The 24,624-nt window shown below is 44.8% G+C and overlaps 1 protein-coding gene across 1 annotated transcript; it reads left to right on the top strand.

Annotated features, from left to right (window-relative positions):
* Window positions 1-126: 126 nt before the first annotated feature.
* DRGX (dorsal root ganglia homeobox) lies at window positions 127-13,880 on the top strand (the record flags this gene model as incomplete). The annotated part of the gene is made up of 4 exons (XM_010282455.1): window positions 127-228; window positions 2,817-2,989; window positions 3,327-3,439; window positions 13,615-13,880. Coding segments are annotated over 4 exons (654 nt in total), but the record flags the coding sequence as incomplete, so codon positions are not given.
* Between the last annotated feature and the right edge of the window lie 10,744 nt (window positions 13,881-24,624).

The raw sequence follows: 24,624 nt of genomic DNA, 5'->3' as shown, positions 1-24,624 counted from the left end.
CTGCGCCCTGCAGGGCCCGGCCCCGCTCTCCCCACCCCCGGCAGAGCCCGGCCTGGGGCAGCCGGACATCCGCCCCGGGGCGGCAGCTCCTGCCCTGACAGATGTTTGCTCCCCTCCCCTCCTCAGCTCGAGGCTCTGGAAGCCGTTTTCGCTCAAACCCACTACCCCGATGTGTTCACCAGGGAAGAGCTGGCTATGAAAATCAACCTCACGGAAGCCAGGGTGCAGGTAAACATTCTGGGGATTTATTTAAGTCTCGGGTATTCAAACTGGCAAACTTTTTTTTTTTTTTTTGACATCATGACTGCAGAGTGCACATTTGGCCAAAGAACGCAAATGAAGACGATCTGTCATTTTCATGATGCACTTTAATAACATCAACATAATGTGGAATATTAGATTAGGTTGATTAATCGGTCATTCATAATTAACTAGTGATAATGTTCTACACTAATTTGTCCGCGTCTCCAAGGTACTAAATTACATCAATGCACATCCATTTCCTTGCTTTTGGTGGGGGTGTGTGTGGAGAAAAGAGCTGAGACGTGATTCTCCAAAGCAACTATGACCACTGTCGAGCAGTGGGGTTAGTCAACTGCAGGGAGCCCAGCGGCCAGGAAGAAATCTTCTGCACCTCTTCAACTTCTCTCCCTTTCGTCTTCTTCCTAAACACTTAATTTAGACAACTAAAGAGCCTGCAGAGCAATCCCCACACCTTTAACACGATCCAATAAATACCATTGGCCACGATTACTCTCTTTCCACCCCCACTCTTTTCCACCCCTTCCTTTCTTCTTTCCTTCTTCCCACTTTTTTCCCCTTTTTTTGATCGGGGTGTTTGTTTTTTTCATATCCAGGGATTAACTTTGTGTGTCCACAAGCGCTGCTAAGAATAGCAGTCCTGCAGTTGTCAGAGATGGATCCCTGTAACTCTGCAGGCATCCACCACAGGGTTGCAAACCATTTTTTGAACACGATTACGTATTAATTTTATTTATTGGGCTTTTCTGCACTCTGTTTTTTTTTTATTATTATTATTATTTAGGTGCTTGGGGTTAAGACTATGCAAAGATCTAATTGTAGGAAATATAATAGCTTGCCTTTTGTTCCCTAGGGTCATGTTAGTATCTCTTAAAACCCAATGGCTGAAGAGAGATAATGGAATTCACCGCAGTAAATTGGGGATTGTAAACAAATTATTTCTCCTATAATCAGATTATGCGATCCTGATTATTAAATCTGAACATGAATCATTGGTCATATGTGGGCAAATTAAACTGATTATTATTTGGAAATGAAAATCTCCTTTTGCCACTGCATTGTAGGCACTGGCTTAAAAAAATAATAAAAAATGCCATTTTGGCTATTGGTGCCTAAAGACCGAACTGCAAATTGAGATAAATGGGACAATTATTGAGCATTCAGAAGTGGAAGATCATAACTTCTTCCTGAAAGGTGCAAGGGTGAGATAGGGGTGGTGACAATTAGATTGCTGAGGACTGGTGTTTAGCCTTGTTGTTGGTTATTATGCAAACAGACAATAGATGCAAGCATTTGTTTAGCCTGCTTTCATGCAGGGACATGGGGAAACACAGAGGATGGGAGATATGTTTACATTTATACCCCTTGCTCATTCAAATATGATTAATGTGCTATAAAGCAGAGTCTTAATCGAAGATGATGTTGTCAAACAATAACTAAATAGGGAAATAAACGACTTCATCATGCTCTTTCCTCAGAAGCAGGCGAACTGTCAGTGCAAAGTCATTAAAATATGATAATGAAAAATAGCTCAATTAAATGTTGTTATAGCTGTGACCTTCATTCAATTAAGATGCAAGAAAGTGTCTGCATTTTGCTTTGCATTTAACTGCTCTAAATTTAGAATATAGATAAAATCATTATTCAATGTTTGCTGATACGTGCAATTAAAAGCTAACTAAAATGGAGTTGTAGGAGGAGAATAATAATAACAATAATAACAATCTTGCCTCAACTTCAAGTCATGTATTAAAATGTGCATTTCCTGACCTCAAGAGAGGCTTGGCATTTTCCACCTCAAATAAGGTGCTTTCAGAGCATCAGCTCCAAAGGAAATGGAAAAAAAAAGGTGTTTGGACTAAAAGTCAGGGGATAAAATTGAGAACATGAATATTTGTATTGCATTACAGGGAAACAATAAGTTTTGGAGACTGGTATGTATTAAACTGCAGAATGATCTTCCAAAATTACTATCATCTACCACCTTTTGAGACCTTTAAATGCAGACTGGACAAATACATCAGAGGAATAACAGCAAGTATCAGTCCTCTCCAGGAAACAGGCTGGATAAGATGGACTAACACATACCTTTTAATTTCTGACATCTCTGATTCTAGCAACAGCTCATTTAAAGATATATATACAGTTTTGTCAGAGTGCTTAGATACGTATTTAAGCCCATCCCTATACAAAAGGCTTTTAGTTGTGTTAAAACATAGAAATCAGTGAGAATTAAATGTGTGCATAAAGGCAAGCACAGGTTTAAATATTTTGCTAACTGGTACAGTAACATCAAAACTCCTTTATTTTTTTTTTATTTTTAACATGCATTTTGAATGTCTTTAGATATTCCTGACTTGCTTTCCAGACACAGAAATATTCCAGATACAAATGTGAACCTAAGGCTTAAGTAGAACAACAATGGGGACACAAAATAAGAGGAAGTTTTAGCCAAGCTTTTAAATGACTGATTCCACTAGAGTAACAGTTTACAATTTCCTTGCTTCACATTTGGCTAAACACGGTATTCAGCCTGGGTTGTTCTCCTGCTCCAGGTGTGGTTTCAAAATCGAAGAGCTAAATGGAGGAAAACAGAGAGGGGTGCTTCCGACCAAGAGGGCTCTAAGGAAACAATGGCTGAGGTGGCACCTCCTGCAAGGAATTTAAATTCCCCTTCTCCAGCAGATCAAACCAGGAATAAAAAAGAGAGTCTGGAGATCCAGCAGAGGTAAGAGTAACACATGTTATCAACTGCCTCTCTTTGGGGCAGGCATGCATCATACGTATGTACATACATACAGACTTGCCTGCTGCTAAGGTTTGACCTACACAGTATCATCTTCAGCTACAGACCAAATCATTAGAACATGAGCTGTTCCTTGTAACTCACTGCTCCTTGTGGAGATGCTGAGAAGCTGGTGGCTGTGGGAGGCTAATGTCATCCAGGCTTGGTCCCATCTAGTTGGACACTGAGACACCACCGTGTTTGTGTGCGTGCACAAATGCTGTCTTTGGAATCAGCTAGTTCTGGTTTTGTAAGGAAGTTATTTTCCCTTCTCCACCAGCCTGAGTCGAGCAGTGGGTCCTGCAGGACCTTTCTTCCCTTCCTGTCTGCCGGGGACTCTTCTTAACACAGCCACCTACGCACAAGCTTTATCCCATGTCGCCTCTCTAAAAGGTAAGAGACTTTTTTTAACTTCAGGGATAAGCTCAAAAAGCAGATCTTTCAAGCTAAGCAGCATGGTCCCACTTGAGGCCGTGGGGAAGCATTTGGGAAATGATGGATCCTTTTTTCTGTTACGATTGGCAGTAACTGCACTGACCGATGCTGCAGGTACAGGAGTGAGTCTCCTGTTGTAACATGTAGCATCATTTGTGGTGAAGCTCCTTCATTTTACTCAGGCAGTTAGTTTTAGTGAGGTCAGGGTTTGTCTCGAGGAGCAAGGCAGGTAGGGTTTGCTCCTTTAGAGTTTTCTTTGCATATGCTTTTTTTTAAGAGTCAAATTTATACTAATAAATTAGTTATACACATCCTTTTGCATTATACATTACCTGGCACCGTTACTGATGCCTCATCCGCTCTTTGCATGTGGTTTCCTTTGCAGTACATCTCTGCACAATGCCGGACCTTTCTCTTCTTGAACAGTAGGTCCCCTTTGAGAACTTGAATAAAGCGTGTGCATGGGGACAGGGGAGGATGCAAAGTAACTCCCCATTACCTGGGACCCAGGCTTCACGAAGTGTACATCCAGTGTCCATATCAGTTTTTTTCGGTTCCCAAAAAGCAGCAGTATGCATCTTTTAAAAATAAATCACCAGCTGATCCATTAGCTCTTCCTAGTCTAACAATTTATAAGACTAAGGGTGTAAGCAGGATGAATTCAATTTATAGATTTGTAGGATGTAAAACCTCATAGCACTGCCAAGTGCAAAGTGGCACATACATTTACTCTGTGCCCCAATGTGGTGCAATCATTGGTGAGGTAAGTTTCTCGGTTTAAGACCCTCCACTATGAGCACAGGTGTCGGCTAATACCTCTCATTATGTTCTCTGGCGTACTTCATGCTCTTCATGAGTATTTCCCGTTAAATCAGCATTGCCAAGGTACATTCCTGAAGCAAATGCTTGGAACTGCTGAGTTTTGCATTGTCCAGCATCCTGCCTCCTGTTCCCCCTTCCCTCCTGTCTTTCCAAAAAAGCTGAAGCCAGACACACCATACAGCTACGGCTATTTTGATAGGTGTGGGACCTGTGATCTTGAATCAAGAAAAGCCACACAGGTGTGACCTGAATCCTAAAACTTGGATGACTGTCAACCTAAACCCTGCAAATGGGCAGCGGCTGTTGGGCTGCGTAAGTCCCCTTGATCTCTGCCCTGTGACTGCTACGTCTTGGGGCAGAGACTTTCGGCTTCTTATGTTGGGCAGGGACAGCCTCTCTGGAGCAGGTATAGGTGAAATTCTTCAGGCAAAAACATTGTTCATTGATAAATATAGTCCCGGGCAGGTTGAAAGGTGTGGAATTGGGGTTGTGTTCAGTGAATAATTTCAGATGGAAGTCAGGGATTTGTTTTTTATTAAAATTTACATTTAAGCATTTTCAAAATTAAATGCCTCAATACACTGTTCTCACTTGTTTCATGTTTAAATGTAGCTAAATTTTAAGAAATATAACCCCAATAAACAAAAGCCAAGCAAAATGAAATAAAAATGAATGGACAAAATTGTCATGAGGGTTTTTTTTAGTTTTATTTATTTGGAAGACTTCCAGGTATTCACTTCCATGATTTTACAGCTCAGCCACTAAATTGAGAAATTAATAATTTGCTCCTTTTTGCTTGATAGCAATTTTACAACCTAGGGGCAGGAAAAATCCTATTCCTGAATCTCTTGTAGAGATACTTATTAGATAGTCAGTTGCCCAGGCTAAGAGGCAATGTCCCTGAAAAATTGGTCCCAAATGTAAATATAGATCTTTTATAATTTGTATAGGGATGGTCAGTTATCACACGCATGCATACTCTCTTGATGAACATTGTCAGCTACATACGCAGCTCATTGCTGAGATGGCCGGTTTGTATTTCCTGCCTGGCACTAGAAATCTCCAGATACATGCAAGGGGACTGGGCTGATGTAGGATATTTTGATTTTAAGAGATCCAGTTACAGATTTGCCTATCTGCAGATGCACCTAGCAGGAGCTTTGTGGAGCTGCCTATGCCTGTCAGCGTATTGTTATACTTGCAAAGGATCGGTAGACTGAGCTGCTGCTTTGAGGGGAGATCTTTTTCTTCTGCAGCAGGTCTCAGCAGTGTCAAATTCCGGCTTTGAGGTTAAGGGGGAAGAATTTGTTGTTCTATAAGGTGGCAAATTTGATTTATACCAGCAGAAAATAGTTGTAGCATCTTTCTTGTTGTATTCATATATGGAGTATTGCCTCCTCTTTCCTTGGCTCATTTCCACAAGTTCCTCTTTCCCCGTTTCTCCAAGAGCAGTTCACTTGGGCTGGGGTAGGGGCTGTGCACAGCAGACCTTGAGCTTCAGTCTCGTTAATTGGCAATGATGAACGGGACAGTCTCTAGAGGTTCTGAGTGGACCAAAGGTATCACAGGCCTGGTATGAATTTTTTCTTTCTTTGATATGGAAAGACCAGGTGAATGATGGTTCATCTAAACCAATGTATTTGAGAGCACAGCCAAACTCACATGTCAGTCTGGAGGAAGAGACAATTGTTGTGGGAAGCAAAGGACAGGGAGAGCCACAGTGTTCACAAAGCCTTTACATGGCCATCTTTGTCTTGCTCAGCTCAGTTTATTTGATTCTCCCTTCTCATTTCCCCCTTTGAGCTAGGAGCTAATTTGTATACTTCAGGTCTGTCAAAGGAGAACTAACCTTACATTTAGGAGGGCATTAGTCTCTGTCCTTATGTGTCTTAGTGAAGTGACCTAAACTTCTCCCTTGAGAATCTAGTCACCTTTTGCAGCAGAAATGCCAGCGGACTCTGCCACAGTGATTCTGAGGGCATATGTCTGTTTGCCACATGAAATCCCATCACAGGACATAAAATTCTGAGCTGTTTGGGTTTTGGATTGCTTGGATAAGGAGAAATTCAGCAAGTAGTAAGGTTTTCCAAGAATTTGCAAGTTTTACTGAAGAGTGAAATGATCAAGAGCTCTTCCTGGTATCTCTCTTGTGCCGACCATGCTTTGAAACTACCAGGAATTCTTTGTGCTTTTGAAAGTAAAATAGTTTCTCCATAATCAAAGCATCTTTTCACTACTGATGGATGCATGACCCCACTTTCTTCTATGCAAATGTCAAATTAAATGCAGCTCCTCTATGTGGATCCCATAAATAGATATGTATTCCCACCATTGGAGAATAATCCTGGCCAGTAAAAAGAATCATATTCTTCAGTAAGGCCGTAAAAGCTGCCTGCAGACAGATGAGCACTCTCAGCACATCAGATACTACTGGGAAGTCCAGGCTGTTTTCTTAGTCTTTTGAGGAGACAAGACGTGCTTTGTTGGGCCTGTGAGCCAACATCTCATTGGTGTCAGTGAGTAATATTTGACTGATACTTTAGAAGGAGACAATTAAAATCAATACAGTGAATAACAAGTGATGATGGTGATGTAACTAATTAATAATTATTTTATGCTCTCAGGGACCATTTTTGTTTTGCCACCTGAGAGTTCCTTGTCTTCTGTAAAGAAACTAACACCTCTCTTTCTCCTTCTCTGACTTTGATTGCTTGGCTCCAGACCTAGGTTTCCAAGGCTGCATAAAGTGTCTAGGGCACATGACTCCTGGATCTAATCTGTAGTATAAGGATATAATAGTTGATGGTGAAATCAGTCTAGTTGAGACAAGAAATCTCAGGACAGCCTAGCATGGGGCAGGGACTGAGCCTGCAACATTGCTCTTGGAAAGTGTGCAGTGCACTGTGCACTGCCTCATACTTTGTGTGTCTCTGCAACTATTCAACAGGCAGCACTCATCTGAACCCCACCTGCGCCACTTCTAGGTAAATGGGGGGTATTGTTGGAACATGAGACTAGATCTGGTCTGACGAATGGGAAGAAAGCTATTTTCCCTAAACACTATGCCCCATGAACCCTGCTGTCTCTGAAACTGAGCTTTGTTTTTTTCATCAAAGGCATGGTATTACCACCACAGGATGTTCTTTGAAGAAAGCAGGCCAGCTATACCATAGCAATCAGAACTGTAATCCAGATCATGGACTGTTCCAGAGAAGAGTATATTACCACTGGACAGTTTTTGTCTGTTTGTGTCAAATATTGTCTATTCAGTAATACAACAGACCTTTCCTTTTCTTAGGTGAGTCCTCTCCTCTGTGAAGTTTAGCACCTCAGAGGCTGTACTTAGTAGCAAGCATCTGTTAACTACCATATCACCTCACTACGTACTATTCTTTCAGGAAATACAATTTCTCATTTGAAGAATTAGCACAAGATCATAATTTCTGTGGTATGCAGGGTTTCCTACTTCAGGGTTTTAGTTCTTCACTACTGGCCATAGTCAGGGAGAAGGTTGGCTTGCATAGATGAAATTTCTGGTGTTTGTTACTCTCTGAAATTGTCCTAATTTGACAACTATGCTACTTCATTGTGGTGACTTCGACATTTCCATGATCTTCCAAGATGAATCACTTACTGTAAACCATGCATCTGCAGTCCATTTAGTAGATTTAATTGCAGACCTCAAATATGAAGGGAAAACACTTGTTTTATTTATGGGCTGTATAACAATAGAGTCATCAGGAGAAGCAAGTGTTCTGTGCAGAGAGAGACCTCAAAGTACCTTCTTAATGGATGACAGCATGAATGCAATTCATTAATGTAGAAGATGTTATTAATGGGTGTAAACAAGAATCTTCACTTTTTAGCGGAAGTGTTCTACCATTCTGGTGGCTGAGGCCAAGAGTGTGTCTGTTACATTCCACTGAAATTTCCCCAGACCCCGTGATGAGTGCAGTGTATGAGGAGGGAAATAATTACACTTGCCAGGGAATTACTTTCATAATTCACCCACGGCTCTGCTCTGTGCAAGTTATAGCTCAGTTGGTTTTCACGGCACCTCCACACCAGTGATAGAGAAGCAGGATTGCATTATGCACATCAAAGTGGATATTCCAGGGCACCGTTGATTAGGCTCTTTTATGGTTTGTTGCTGCTGTGGTTGCTGTTGTTCATATTAGAGAGGCTTAATTGCAGTATCCAGGAAAAAAAAAACACACAACAACTAGAACTGCCCATCCATTACATTTCAATTTCTGTTACGGAAAGATGAAGAGAACTTGCCCGATTCCATTGGGCAATTCCCATTGGCAAGGCTGAGAAAGAAGTGTTCAAGGACCTAACTTACCCTTGAACTGGTGTTCACTGAATTGAAGCACCGCTGCTTACCATAAGACTGGGGAACGGGAATCAAAACTCTTGGGGTCCTTTATTTTCTCTGTCATTCTTGATTATGGACTTATTGACTTTTCTCATGTTATATAGCAAATGTATCAAGTGGATTCTGTTTGGCATTTTCCCTAGTTTACCTGCCACTGTGACTTTAGAGAATTTAAAACATTTCTTTAGTTTGCTGCAGATGCACAGACTTTGAGCAAATTACTTTGAATCCTGTGTCACAGGTCTCCAACTCTAGCGCTGCCCTACCTCGCAGGTAGTTTGTTTGTCTTTATCACAAATATCAGGGAATATGCAGATACTAGGAGTCCTAAGAGCCATGGGAAGGAAATGGGTGCTGGCTTGTTTCCTCCAGGAGAAATCTTTGTTAGGTTAGTGGACCTTAGCTGGGCAGGGGTTCCTATTGACCCCTCTTGGAGTGACACATCAGCGGGATTTAGGGTCAGATCATGTTTTCGATGTGGAAGGGAAGAGTGGTAAATGGTTGCTGACCTGACAGTATTCAAAGCACTAGACTAGTTCTGTTCTCCCAGCTCTTGTGGGCTTTGCTGCCAGCTTTCCTGTCCAAACAGGCAAGGTCCTGCCTTCTGAATTATTTTTTTGGAACAGTACTAATGGCACAAATAAAGGAGGATAAAATCCTCCAATTCCAGGATCAAGTTATTTACACAAAAATGCTCCTGCTTGAGCAACTGAGCCAAATCACCAGCTTTTTGTTGTTTGCATTGGGCATATAGGGTTCACAAGCCCAAGGAGATCTGAAATTCCAACATTTGGACTCTGCTGTTAGCTCTGAAGTGCTCTTCCAGCCTCTGGGCAGCACAGAGTGCCTTCCACTTTTAACCAGCTTAGGCACTAGAATGAGGAACCATCTAGCACAACTTTAGCAGCACTGAGGCTACCCTAGATTAGACTGGAAGCATCTGGTGCCTCCCCTTTTCAGACCTTTCTTGTTCTTCCGAACCTCCTAATCCAGAGCTCAAGAAGGTTTGGATAAACCCACTTTTGTTTTTTCTGCTTGTGCCTCATGCTTTAATAGGCAGAGTGCTGGTGTCATGTATGAAGAGCAAGAGGGAGCTCCCTTTGAATCAGCTCTCACTGGTAAACACCACTGTGAACTCAAGGTTACTAGCTGACCTTCCAACCCTTGTGAAAGTGATTTCGGAGTTTACGAGGATTTAGAACTCAAGCAAACCGATGTGACTACTATCAGAAGAAAATAATACTTAAATCAAGCATAATATTTTCTCTGCAAACTAAAGAGCATGCACTGATGAGTGAGGATTTTAAATGGGAATTTTTCCTTGCTTCCCTCTACGTCAGGCTGCTGTTAGGCTGTCCACATAAAATGCTGATATGCACAAATACTGAAAGAGGGAAGGAACTGGGGTTTTGCCTTTTGGAAAGGCTGTCTATTAAATTCTTTAAATTGTTGAGTTGAAATACAAAACATTTATTTTAAATACTTATGTATCAGTATGGGCCCCACTCCCACCCCACTCAGCTGAAACTGAACCTTGGAACTGCACAAAAGGGTCTGCAACTGAAATTGTAGATCAAATATCGTTACAATTGAAATGTGATGTTGGCAGAGACAAGACAGAACAAATTTAATTTTTCCTGTCAGTCTCTGTAGTAGATCAATTAAACTGCCAAGTGGATCAAATATTTCAGGCTGTATTTATTACATTAAGTATTTATGTTCAGGCTGAGCGTTTAAAGTATGATCTCATATAGGAATACAAGGAGGTTCAGATCAATTCAGCAGAATTTGCTGTAAGTTAATGGAAATCTAATTGTGTATTTTAATTTTGTGTACAGAAGGCAGTAAGTTCCTGAAAGAAAGAAAATGGTACCCTGTCCGTATTGTAGCAATTTGGTCCAAATCCCATTAAAGTAATATCAGACTGTCATAGATGTTAGTAGATCAAGATCTAGGGCTAACGGCTTAAACCTCACTGATTTTGATGGGAGTTGAAATAAGGATCTGAAATAAGTAGGAACAATTCCTTCCTTCCTTCCTTCCCCACCGTGGACTCAGGGTTACTGCAATAAAATGTAAAAAACCATTGATATCTGCTATATGTGGATGCCTGTTTCTTGGCAAAAGTCACATCCCTGTCCATCATGGGCTGTCTGATGGGCAGATGGAGACCTTGGGCTCCTGAGTCTCCCGTTGTTTGTCTTGGCTTATGTGCCAGCAAAGTCCAATAGATTTCACCGGACTTACTACTCGCAGACACTGGCAGTTGTAAGATAGATTCAGCCTTCCTTACAGGCTACATTAAAAAGAAACAGGGCTAAATCCTACTTTCCTGTATTCTAGATGGACCCTGGAGCAAATGAAGCTTGTTACTTTACATTTTTGTGTGTGTGTGAGCTGTTGTTTGCAAGTGTTTTAACCTCAGTGAAATGGAAAGGAATGGTTTATGGGTGAATTATTGCTAGAGATAGCCTAGTTTCCACCACAGGTAACTGCACCCTCAGGTTGCAGAGCCACTAGGTAATATCAGGTCTAATTATTAAGCAAAGAGCTTAGATTGGTAGTGAAGACTGATAAATATTTCATCCCTCTCTAACAGTGGAATGAAAATTATTCTTAGGAGATGGAGCTGATTCCTGCTCTTTTGAAAAGGGGAAGATTCTTTTCCACTTCTCCCCACCTCCCACTGAGCAGACAATGTCTGTGCTCGGTCCCGCGTTGGGTACCGCAGGGGGGTCAGCCCTCCCCTCAGCATGGCATTCGAAACTGCTGTGTTCGAAAGACTCTGCGGTTTGTGTTAGAAAGCAACAGTGCAAAGACAACTGATGCACAGGCAGGCCTCCGTGCTCCCCCATTTCAGAGCTGAACCTTAAGAGAGTGGGGCTTAATAGTAGCGAAAAAACCAGACTTCTGTGTGGCTTCTGCAGCTAAAGACCTGCTGCAAACCGTAGGGACTCTGAGGTGCAAATCTTCCTCTCTCCCCTCTTGTTAAAACAGTGGCTGTTCAGCACCCCTGAAGTGGCTGCGATTCAACAGGGAAAAAAATGACTTTATGAGCATGGCTGATGATGGCAAAAACTGTAAGTTGTGTAACTGAGTGGATTTTGTTATAAACTCTCCTTCTGACCTGTTTCAAGCAGCCACAGAATTCAAGATTGAGCTTCCTAGTGCTTAAAGCAAAAAATGGAGGATTTTAGTCAAGTGCTGAAACTTGCTTGTGCCATTCATTTGAATGCCTGGACCCATGGAAATGTTGATCTGCTGTTCATGTGCTCTATCAGAAGAGTACTACAAGCGAAAAGATGACTTTCTAGTTACATTAATAACATATCCCTTGTAAATTCTGTTTTACAAAATACAAAAGAGTACCTTTTCCTGTATGTTACCTGCAAGCTTCTACTCTCTGACAATTGCCATAGAGAAGTCTTGCTAACATCCTAAAAACAAACAACTGCCTGCCTTCATCCCTAGCAGATGGGTGCTGACCCGTTGCTACCGAGAGCAGAAGTGTAAAAGAAAGACTACCTGCTCTCTGCAGGTTATTAGTTCCATCACTTAGTCATGAGTCATTTAACTCAAATATTAACTGCAGAAATTAAAGCGAGTCCTTGGCTTAGAAAGATCAGAGGAAGACATTGCATCGTGTCAGGATGTGCATGTATGGGTTGTTTCTTTTTGGGAGGTAGTGTATCAGCAAAGGACAGGCTTTTGCCAGGGGTGTAGAAGAGTATGTGGAATTCATGTGGCCTCTCAGACCCCTGGAAAAATGGTGTTACCCAACATTTCTCACCAGAGAGCAAATTAAAGTAGTAGCTCAGCCGTCCCACCCTACCTCCCCTTCCTACTCCTCCGACACACTCTCCTTCATTCAACAGACGAATGTAAGCTAGGTACTTTGAATGGACTGCGTGTCCTGCCCAGCGGTCACCTACACTTCCAGGTGTGCTTGTTTGGGAACTGGCCCAAGTCCGAGCATTATCAAAGATAAGGCAGAAGAAGAGCCTGCAGTGGTCCAGCTCAGGAAGGCAGCTGGTGGAGTGAGTACTGCCTCTGTCAGTGGGCTGCAGGGGAGCCTTTTGGCTTAAAGGGAGAGGAATACCCATTTCACCCTCTCTCCAGTGTTTTATTGACTGCTGGAACAGCCCATGTGTCTCAGATGACAGGATAGAGGTGATCTGGCCCGTCTCTCCTGATGGTACTCTTAAGTCATGTTAGCAGCAGAAGCTTTAGGTGGCCTTGGCTCATTTCTAGAGGCCATGCTCTTCAAGGTGTCATCCTCAAGCAGCAGGTGGCTGAAAGTAGAACAGACTCTTGCAGGCAGACATGATGCCAACAGTTGGCAGTGGCCTGGCCAAGGAAAAGCCTATCTCATCTTACAGTGAGATAGAAGGTCGTTAGTTCCTGCATAATAACCAGCATATTTTCACCTTTCTCTCTACAGTAGTCTTTCAGGTATAGATAAGTGATGGGACTCCCACATTCACCCAACAAATGCAGCTGCCCAAATTGATGAGGCTTCAGTGTGCAGGTGGAGGTCAGGGGACATCTCCAACATGGGGCTGATGGCAGCCACAGAGCAGCAGCTTGGCATGAGAACGGGGGGTGAGCTCAGCCTCGCTTGTGAGGAAATCTCATCCGTGACCTAAACTTCACCGCTTGCTTCCGGCTCTGCTTGTCCTCACTCACTCTGGCACCCTGGACGAGTCACAGTGTAAGAATCTTCAGTAGGCCTCAGCAGAACAGGATCTGGCTTTTCTAGCCCTGATCCAGAGAACATCTATGTACCCACTAAAGGGCAATAGGGGAGGGGGTTATTGCCATTCGAGACTCCAACCCCATCTCTGCCCTCTCCAGATTGACCACAAAGGGAACAGTGAGACAGTCCCCATGACCTTCCCCATCAGTGATGGTGCCTTGTCTCCTTCCTCCCCAGGGAGCCCGCTTTGCTCGTGCTGCGTTCCAGACCCCATGGGCCTCTCCTTCCTGCCCACCTATGGCTGCCAAAGCAACCGCACCGCCAGCGTGGCCGCGCTGCGCATGAAGGCCCGGGAGCACTCAGAGGCTGTGCTCCAGTCTGCCAACCTCCTGCCCACCACCAGCAGCAGCCCCACTCCTCCCACCAAACCCGGCCCCGAGGGCAGCCAGGACAAGCAGCCCTCTCCAGCCAAGGAGCACATGGAAGGGGAGAAGAGCGTATGAGACCGGACCGGCGCTGGCCCCTCGGCTCAGGGCAGGGACCCGCCGCCGGGGTCTGCGGCGGGGTGAACTGCAGTGTGGCCGTGCCCCAGCAGGACATCAGGGGACCACCAGGGACCCGGCAAATCTGAGTGGCCGCTTTGGCTGCCTTTCACGCACCCTTGCTTTTCTTGCATCGCTGTAGGTTCATTTCCTCGACTTATCGGCACTATCTGTGTTTGGAAACGTTCGTAAAACTGGTTTTAGCCCCTCCTTCACATCCCAGGGACACCGAAACACCAGGATCCTGGCTTGCTCCCACACATCTCAGCTTCCCACCCCACGTGAGATGGAGAGCTGCACTTCCAGACGTGAGGTCCGGGGCAGGAGAGGCATCCAGGCATCATCTACCCCACCGCACACAGCAGAGGTGAAGGAATATGCAGGTATATATCAATTTGGCCTGCTCTTTTCTGATGGCATTTGACTTCGACCAAACCTGTTCCAGGCAAGCCAGGTGTAAGAGAAGCAGAAAACAGAACGAAACTATTAATAATTTTTTCCTTCTCCCTTCTTTTCCCTGAAAATGAAACTTCCCATGGAGTAGATTACTGGGAAACTGCTGAGATCAGTTTACCTGTGAATAAAATCCTTGCGCTAGTCTCTGTGTGAACATTGGTCTGTTACTCTTGCTATTCCCTGGGTTAGACTTAAAAGACACATGAATCCAGAGCAGCATTCATAGCTTCAAATGGTAATGCTGGTGTTTAATGGAGAGTGCAGTTGTGTCTAGATCTGCACAAAGCTGGGGGTATTTTAGCATCTTTTTCATGGAAAGGAAGACTAGAAAACAAAGTAAGACTGCATTACAACACTGCAAATATGTCCTTGCGTGTTTTGTTTTTAAAGAGAAAATGAAACTTGGAAGGATATTCCTTCATGCCATCCAAAATCAGACTATTCCATTCGTTGAACGCTTGTTGTAATTAATCTAGATATGAAAATGTCTTAGTTATTACAGAGTGGGCACAGTGCAAAGGAGAAATTGATGCCTCAGGAAATATAGCCTTATCTCTGACCCAAAACTCCCCAAAGCAAAGCAGACTAAGATCTGATGCTCTAGAGCATGCATTTTGATCTAGGGTACCCCGCTTTTTTTCCACGGGAAATGCACATGCTGATTTAAACAGTGACATGGACTTGCTTTTTTCAGGTGCCTTTTGCAGACACCTTAGACTTGTCCACAGATGTCCCCGGAGAACAGGGTGAAACCACTGCTCTGAGATTTGACCAAATTATGTGGAGGCTAGTGGAAGGATTCCTGACAGGTCTGATCCTGTATATTGTGCTGAGGACCTCCTGCAACGTGCTGAGCACGTGCTTTTACATGGGGTTTTGTTCTGCTTCTCACAGGATCTGAGCTTGGGGATGTGCTTGGAAAGGCAGTCCTCAGTAAGACTGCCAGCAAAAATTTCTCTCCCCCACCTAAGTGATCTCAGCCCATGAATTTCACAGAACCTGGGACATCTCTGGGGCTTGCAAGACCCTCCCATACCCCCTGGTGCACACCTTCCTTCCCCCGAGGTAGGGCTCGGTGTCAGCACCCATTCAAAGGGTGGAAGCCCTGGTCTCCAGGGTGTGGCTTGGCAGCACCCAGCACCTTCCTTGCTCCAGGAGCGAAGGATGCCAGGCATTCCTCCAGGCTAGAGTTTGTGTCTTCTGGACACAAGCCATCAGAGAGGGCATTGCTGGGGCTGCCCCTGGATCCGAGTACAAAGAAAAGTCTGACAGGACCCACTTTCATCAAATGGAGTAGTTTTGCTTTACTTTTCCACATCATGAGTTTCTTCTAGCAATCCTGAACTGTATTAACTGGTGGGGGGGTACACATGCAGTGGTCTGTGATCTGCCTTTGTGTTCCAGCGTCAGGACCTGCTCTGCTGAACTGTCGGTGGAGGTGGCTTCCCCGGCTGCAAATTACGGCTTATTTTAAACAAGAGCAACAACCTTTTTCTTCCACCAAAATAGAATAGATCGCTGTGTGCTTTGTTGTGGGGAGCAATTGGAGAAGAGAGAATCACTGTTTTCTTAGTGATCTTCCCAACCATAATTGTTTTGTGCCCCCCTCAGAAAAAAAGACTAAAAAAAATTTCCACTCCAAAGAGCCAGGCCCAACTTCATTTCAACATAATTACCTTGCATTCAGTTGAACTTCAGCCCTTCTGTACACTAACTCTTCAATCTAATTGTTTGATTAAACTCGTATTTCCTCCAGAAAGGTACATAAATAAGTGAATTGTTGAGCAAATTAAGAATACTTAACAGCATTGCATCTGAAAAGTAGTTACGCTGATTAAATTTTCTGTCCTTGAGGATTTTCAGGAAATTACTTTTGATCGTCAATAACACAATTAAGTAAACTACACGCACATTAGCATGAATAATTGATAAGAAATTATGTATTACCACGAAGCACTGATTTAATAATTCATGATGCGACACTCTAGTGACTGTGCAAAACTGGATAACATCGACAAGTCTGCCTGATGTTGCTGGAAATGCTGCAATTACAAACAAGTCCATAGTTTCGTTGTACAATAAAGAAAAGTATCTGATGCATGCTGTAGTTTCTGTTTGTTTAATACTTGAATAAATTTAGAAAGACGATGATGAAAAGTTCCTGTACTGTTTTCATTCAGATCGATTTCTCTGCCCAAGCATCTGCTCTCGCATCGATGACTGTCCAGTTCTGCTTAGAGCACAGAGATGCTGCAGAGTGGGGGAGGCTCTCAGGTGCACAGCTGGAACCTGCTGGGTGTCTCACAACTTGCAAAATTAGGGTGCTCAAAGTTTTGCAGAGCCTCCTGTTAGGAGCAAAGCGGCATTATTCTCCCTTAAGCCTGAGCCCAAAGTCTTTTAGACTCTTCAGTGTCTGATGTGTCTGTGATTATAATTATTCAGTATGATTTTGTGGGTGGTTGTTCTAAGTCAGCCATAAATGAAGCTTTCAGATTTGTACGTTTTGAGCCTGCACAACGCCACGTTAAACCCTAGGCCAGTTCACCAACCATTCTTGCCACTTCCCTAGGCGAGGCAGACGCGTATTTGCGTTCTTGTTAGCATGGTGGGGAAACCGGGGCATGGTGAGCCGTGTTTTCCTCTCAAGTTTTGGTCTGAGACCTGTCTGCCCAGGGCAGCACAGCCCAAGGGAATTTTGCTTGAGGTCGCTGAGCATTAGCACAAGGGCAAGAGCAAAACTCAAGAGATCTGTGTCTCAGTTGTGCCTGCTTCTAGCCACCAGACACTGCTCCCTTCCAGATAGACGGCCCACCGCGGATGAGCCTCCTGCCTTCCTTCTGCGCTCTCATATATCAGGGCTATGCCACTTAAACCACTCCTGAAATGGCCATCTCAGTAGCTCTGATTAAGTCTGGCATTTAAAAGTTTATAACTCGGCCATAAAAAGTCACTCAGGCTGAACCCCAGAGTGAGAGGCCCAAGCCCAAGGGGATGATTTACATGTGACCTATTCCAAAATCAGCCTGCGTGATATTTTTTCAGTTCTGTGAAGGAAAAATGGAAGCCCAAGGTTTGAGGGACGGATGTAAGACAAAGACGTTTTGTTTAACGGCTTACTGCGTTGTCACTAGATCCCATGCAGTAATTCTCTGTGAATTTCCGTAGTAGCAGGAGCCACACGTAACACGGACGGCCTCTGTGCAAATGCCACTTGCACCATTTTGGCAAATCATTTCCAGCCCTGGACTCAAGCAATCGCAGACATCCACAATGCCCAGATTTCCCCTCGCACCCCACCGTCCCTGCTCGGGTCATCTCCTAGAACCCTCACTCACAGCTCTGCGGAAAGCCCGCGGTCCTGCCTCCAGCTCTGGTGCTGACTCCCGGCTTGTGCCGTGCCCATGCCACGGTCCCCCTGCTCTGGGCAGAGCCCTGCCCCAGCACGGAGCCCAGCGCCGGGAGGCTACGGCAGAGCCGGCTGGGCAGCCGGTGCTCAGGGCGCGTGTGCGGGGCTATTGCAGCGCGCGGTCCGGCTTTTGTTAACGGGGGTTGATGCAAAGCGCCAGGCCGTGGGACCCTCTTTGGAAGGCTGCACGCCGTTCTCTCAGCTCTGCATGCTTTTTGTCTCTCGCACATCTATTTAGGGCTCCTTATGCCTACATACATCATAGCAGGCAGCGTGGAGCCGAGAATGCACCTTTGCTCAGTTGCGCCGCAGGCTAGTCCTTCCTACGCTGCATGCTGGATAGTAATGAGATTGTTAGGCTAATTGGCTCTTTATTAAGAGTATTATTTACAATGATGCTGAAGGCCATGTGCATGCAGAGGAAGATCTTGGTATACCGTTAAACTCTTCGTCTTGCAACCGGTGCCCTCCCCGCTGTGCTCCCCACAGGTTTCTGCCCTTGGCGAGTTTGGGCTGACCTTCTCTGCACCTCCCAGAGGACTTCCCCATCCCGTCTCAGGGCCAGGGAGAAAAACCCGCTGGTGGGGCTGTGCCTCTGGGAAGTTTGTGCTTCTGCCGTGCACTTAAGCTTTCTGCTTCCCCGCGGCAGAAAGAAGCCAGAGCAGCGCGGGAGGAAGTCGTTTGCTGGCGGGTGGACCACGAGGGAGCAGGGGATGGAGATGAAATGCTTGTGGTGTGCTGCTGTGGCACGTTCTCCCTCTAAAAGAGCTGTTACTTGATAAAGATCCTGTTGTGCCTGGCTGTTTGTGCGGTGGAAGCAGTGTGTGAAGGGGGAAGTGAGAAGACCTAAATTGATACCCGAGCTCCCGAGTACATAATTCAGACCTCTCCACTGAAGAGTTTGACACCCCTGCCATAAATAAAAGAGCAGTAGAGTACAATCAACAATGCTTTATTCTTTCCAGTTAAAAACTTCCTTTGCACTGTAGTAAAACATTGACTTCATGTGACCATATTACCGCAAAATACGATCTTTCCCTGATACCAACCAAAGAAGCCCTTACATAGATCTGACCCACGAGAATGAGAATTTCATTGGCATATAACAAATTCAGCCTTATTTGAGAGTGATGTGCCAACAATATTTTAATAATCCAACCACAACGTCCTTGTAGCCTGCCCTAAGCACTCTGCCAGAAGACAAGTAGGTGCTGGTCTGCTGTCTCAGAAGACTGAGCATCATTTTTTGGAGCTGTGACAAGTCTCCTGTGATAAACTTGTAATAGTTAAAACTCGCCAGGATTTAAAGTGTTGTCTTGCATAACTCTTCCAGTATTTAACCTTGATGGCTTCTTCTGTAGCCAGTGCTTTTGCAATACTGCTGTAACATCCATAACATGAAACGGAGAAGGAAAAAGCCGCCACCACCTGTGTCATTTTAGCCAAGAAGAGTTCTCACAAGCAGAGCGACGAAAGGCAGCTCTTCTGCAGGCTGAATCACTTCCAGAACTACTGCCCACCCAACTCTGTTCTGATGGGCCTGGAACTTACCTTGCATCTATATTTTCTCATAAAATTTGACAGCAGCATTGAAGCTGTTTCTGGTCTTGGGCAGTTAACAGTTTAGCTAAAGCACCCTACAGTCTCCTGGAGCACCTGAGACTGTGACAGCTCTGTTTGTACAGAGGAAATACTCACTCCTCTGGGTTGGTCTAATGGCAGGGTGGCTGTTATGGCCCGGCTTTCTAAGCCCCAGCACAAGCCACAGTACTATGACATTAATGCTGTATACAGGTAGACACCTGAAAGTATGTCATCCTTCACGACTGACTTGACTTACCCATCTTCTGCCTCATGGATGGGCCTGGACGTAAATGGCTCATTAGCTACCAAGGTTTATTCTGGTATGCAAGTTCCTCTGTACTTTGAGCAGTGCCCTTCAGCCCAGGTTGGGAGACCTCTGATAGAACGGTCAGAAAATGCACTCCGAGAAAATGCACCCCGAGAGCAGCCATCAGAAGGCAACCCAGACACAACCAGTCTGAGACGCTGCTCCTTGGGACTGGTCAAGGCCAGGAGAAAACTTTTAATTTCTAATAAAATTGCGTTTGCTTTATCAGCTGAACTGGTTTACCTTTCGGTTCTCCTCCTTCAGAATTTTTGTTTATTAAACTCCAGCATTCAGTATTGGCCCTAAAGACTAACACTTGCTATAGTGGCAAATTTATTAGGACTCCCCTAGGTATTGAGTAGGCTGAGGTTTTTTATTGTATGCACACAGCTTCTTTACACCCGCACTGTACATGAGCCGATGTGTTAAATAAGATCTAAAGCCCATTAAATGAAGAAGCCCATCTCTGTAAAGAAGGCTCCCCAGGAACTTCAACTCTGCTTGTTATATGACAGCTGGCTCACCCTTGCTCTGTCATGCTGGCTGAAGCCATCAGGTTTTGGCAGATGCCTGAGAACCGAGATGCTGATGTGATCACCAGTCCTTGGCACAGCAAGGGATAGGAGCATCCCTGGGACTTGTTCATTTTTATTAGAAATATTTCTGTAGCGGTGCACAAGAAATTGGCTGCTGGCAGGCAAGGAAGATGTGCAGGAGAAAAGAGCTGATCCTATTTCTCCTCTGAACCATTACTTGTGTTTAGAGCTAAACCTAACTGGGACTGAGCCAGAGGTTCTCCAGGGAGGATTTCACAATCACCATCTGACAGGGGTCAGAAAGGAAAGTTTCAAAATCCCACTCAGAAAGCCAAATACCTGAATACTTCTGTGGGGCTGAACCTGGGAATAATCCAGACTGATGTTGCAGGTTGTTGTTCAGACAAATAACACAGACAACAAGCAGCCAGGCATTTGTGTGTGTATGAGCAAGCCACAGCTTCATCTCTTTTTGGTGGGCTTTCCCTCCATAGGGCTCAGGACCTGCATTTGAGTCAGCTTTATACACCCCACAGAGCCATTTCTCCGTCAGTGAGGCCCAGGACTCGCTGTACAATGTTTTATCCCTACGTCCACTATGAAGCTGTGGGATGGAACTCACAACCTGCGTCCAAGCTGGAAGAGAAGGAAGGAGGAGGGTTTCTTAGTGCTTTCTTACTAATGATCCCTTTGCACCATGCCCAGACATCCTGAGCCCTATGTAACTCTGTTTTTTTCAGGGCAGACATACAAAAGGAAAGTATTTCTTGCTAAGGGCCCCCTTTTTTAGGAACTGAACCATCCTCCGTAGCTTGGGAGGCTTGCTGTCCCCTCAGTGAGCACTCACGAGTCATCTAGGACCTCTCAGCACCTCTCTGTCACCCTGCTGCTCAGTGCCACGCTGCCTTGGCTGCGTCACTTCGTCACCAGAGATGAGGAGCAGTACAGCTGAAGATACAAGCGGTACTCTTTGCCCCAGACAAAGGGATCACTAGATCTGGGCTGAAATTTTATTTTGGGGTAGTGTTGGTTGGATTCAATTTGTTTTGTTAAAATGTCATAGGTAGAAATGTCAAGTGTCCAGAGAGATGCTGAGGCTGGGAAGCCTCTTGTTTATGGGAACGTCTGGAAATCTTCCAATCTCTACCCAGTTCAGATCAAATCAAACTCCTTAATCAATAATCCAGTGAGTTAAGAGCTATGCCTTTGCACCAGCTCAATTAAGAAGATAGATACATTTTAAAATCACTTTAGTGACACCGGCGCTCTGTTCTGCAATACACCATTTGTCAGACACTGTGAAAATAGGAAAGAAGTGAATACATGAGAGTCATTGTTATTAATTAGATTTTAGAATTACATTAATGAACCAGGAAAGGGGGAGCCGAGGTACCGGAGACACCTCCTTCCTACTGCCACCGCATGGGCAGGTGATTTAGCCTTGATTTCATAGTCTCTGTCTCTGGGACTTACGTGTGCCCGACCGAAATAGCGCCTGCAGGTCAGGGTGGGTATATCTGGGCCACAGTTTAACAAGGTCCATAGAAAAGCAAGCCTTAGCACCTGCCACAAAGGGACTTGCGTTGGCCAGGTGTTACTTTTGTAAATGATGACACCTTTTAAGCACATTGCTCTTCTTTCACCCTCTCCCCCCGCCCTCTGCCTAGACCCTCTCTCCCCCTGAGCTCAGCTCCTCGCATTTCTATCAATCAGCAGAATGGGGCGTTTTGGGCTCGCTACAGGTGGACAGGGAAGCCCTGGTGAAGTGCTTCTGCTGGCAGAGACAGCAATAAGCAGTGAGAGGCCGAAAAGTCTTCAAGCAGCCCAGCGTGGTACGGAAGATGATGTCCGCTGTGTGCTGCCTCAGCTATCGGCATATACACAGCAGTGTGAGCATTAATTTGAGGGAATTGGGAATGAGTGAGAGTTTAGTTTGATTCAGGCTGGATTTAGCCAGAATAAGAAGTACATGTTGGGATCCGTGTGGATCCTCTGTGATCTCTGAGCATCACAGGCTTCCTCTTGCTCAGCGCTATCAGGCGTAGGCGACCTTGGCTGACAATGCTGTTCCAGCAAAAGCCCATAGTACAGATGCAGTCACGTGTGTAAAACCTCTGTTTTACCACTTGGGTCAGTTTTATTTACAAGGTGGTCTCACTGCTACGGTGCAAAGCTCAGTTTCACTGACAAAGCTGTGCCCCCTGAAGGAGTGCTTCAAGCACATTGCTCTTACATTAGTGCCACTCTCACAGCGTGAATATGGCTGGAAGCTTTTCAAGGACTAGGCTGCTGTTTGGATTTTTCAGATGAGAAGCATAAAAATTGACAAGTGTAAACCACGTGGCTAGTGTCCTACTGAGCACGATCAGATAACCTCTCTTAGTATACTGCAGGGATGCAGATATTGCACACCATTAAACATGTCTTGGATGCCCGGAAGGATACAAAACTACAGTCGGGTTCCTCTACCACTTGAAAACACAGTTAGTTAGCAGCGGGAATAACCCCCCCCCAGTGTTAATAACAAGACCATCAGCACGGAGCTGGTTGCATGGCAGCTGTATCCAGAGATACGGACAGTCCAGCACGAGAGGGAGCTCCACCGTGGCTCGTCGGTGGCAGTCGGCACTAGGAGAACTTGTCTGTGACTGGACCAGAAACTGTTTTCCCCTCACATAGCCATTTTGATGATGGTGAGATCTCTTCCTCATTCCAAACTGGACAAAAAACCCAAAACAATCAAACAAAAAAAAGCCCCAACAAAACAAACACTGGAAAAAAAAAAGAAGCCAGAACAATATTCAGCCCAACAAACTACCAAGTAATAAACCAACCTGGACTATTGGAAACATTTTGAGATATTTGAAAACTTTTGCTTTATTTTCAGCTTCTTAATACATTTTTTTTAATTAATGTTTTCTTTAAAAAGTTGTTTCAATCCCAAAGAAAAGGTCTAGGACTGTTTACTTATACATACATGTAAGCAAATGAGGACTTCTCAAAAAATTTTCAGCAAATTTCCCAGCTCAAAAGACAGTGGTTGAAAAAAAACACTCTAAATGTGCTTTTTTTTTAACCAGTGATTTCAGTATTGTCAAAGTAGACTTTTTTTTCAGTGGAGAAGCTGTTCTATTGGAAAATTCCTGCTAAGGTGCAGTCGCATGACTTGGCTGTGTCAGTAGGTTTTTGGGCCAGTACTCCAGCTGGTATTTGATCCTGCTTGGTTTATGTTAGGGCTCATCTGGTTGCTAAGGTAAGAAGTTTACGGTTAGTAGGATCAGTGCTAGGGCCAGTTACACTGCGGGGTTGGACGGTTGGGGCTGATCCTGTTGCCAGGAGAAGTGTTTGTTGTCTCGGGTTGATAATGCCGTGGTTTCATGAAGTGAGATTATTAAGCAAAAGGGCTTCTCCATTTCCCTCTACAGTCCCATCTGGCCAGCCCGGGGCACTGCTCAGGACTCCCCAGCTGCAAGAGGAGCCCATGTGAGGGCGACCACTCGCTCCTAGCAGGAGACATGGAGGTATGGGGGCATCCCAGGTACACCCCCTAGTCCTGGCAAGAATATGGAAAGAGGCAAACATTCGTCTCCCCAGGGTAGTGGAACATGGGAAGCCCAGGTTAAAAATGGGGATCCCTTGGGGCAGACCCTGCAAAGGACATGCAGACTGCCAGATGGGAAATGCAAAGGACAGTTCAAGGGCACTGTTTAGATCACTTCCAGACACTTCAGTAGAACATGAATACTATACCTATAGTTATATATAGACATGTAGACATACCTAGAGACATCTCTATATAGGCATACATCCATGTATGGATGTATTCTCAACAATAACATTGTCTTATATTGTAATGCAATATGACATTCTCCTTTCATTTCTTTCTGACTTTTCCTTTTGGAAAGTTCACAAAGCCACAGCCAGTTTTGGCATGGAATAATTCTGAAATGTTTTAATTCACATTCCTAGGGAAGGGAGGCAGTCTCAGGAGACCTGATCCAGGCAGGCAGCACTCGCCAGCAGAAACCGATTCTGCCAACAGACTTTCAGCAGCCTCAGTGCAATCAAGGAAAGGGTCTCTCTTGGGCCAGATCCAGTTCACATCCTCCGCAGCTTATCGGTGCTGGGAATAGAATGAAGGATCGCTGGTTACCTCAGAGTCTGTCTGCCATCTGTGGCCTGTAATGCAAGGCAGATCCTGAAGAAGGCCACCTTAGCTCACCTGAAATGCTTCACGTTATTGGTGACAACACTGGCATTTCTGGCCTAGCAACGAGCAGGGGACCCATTTTTGTGTGCTCTGAATGCTGCCATTCCCTATGCCAGTTTTAAGCAACCGGAGGAGCAGTTGTGAGAAGATGAGGCTCTGACACTGCATACCATCAGGCAGGAGTGTGAACACACCAGGGAGCTCCA

This window comes from Phaethon lepturus, unplaced genomic scaffold (assembly GCF_000687285.1).
Source record: "Phaethon lepturus isolate BGI_N335 unplaced genomic scaffold, ASM68728v1 scaffold24382, whole genome shotgun sequence".
Classification (NCBI taxonomy): domain Eukaryota; kingdom Metazoa; phylum Chordata; class Aves; order Phaethontiformes; family Phaethontidae; genus Phaethon; species Phaethon lepturus.
Note: the sequence above shows the minus strand (reverse complement) of the source record. Positions and strands in the feature narration are given on the sequence as shown.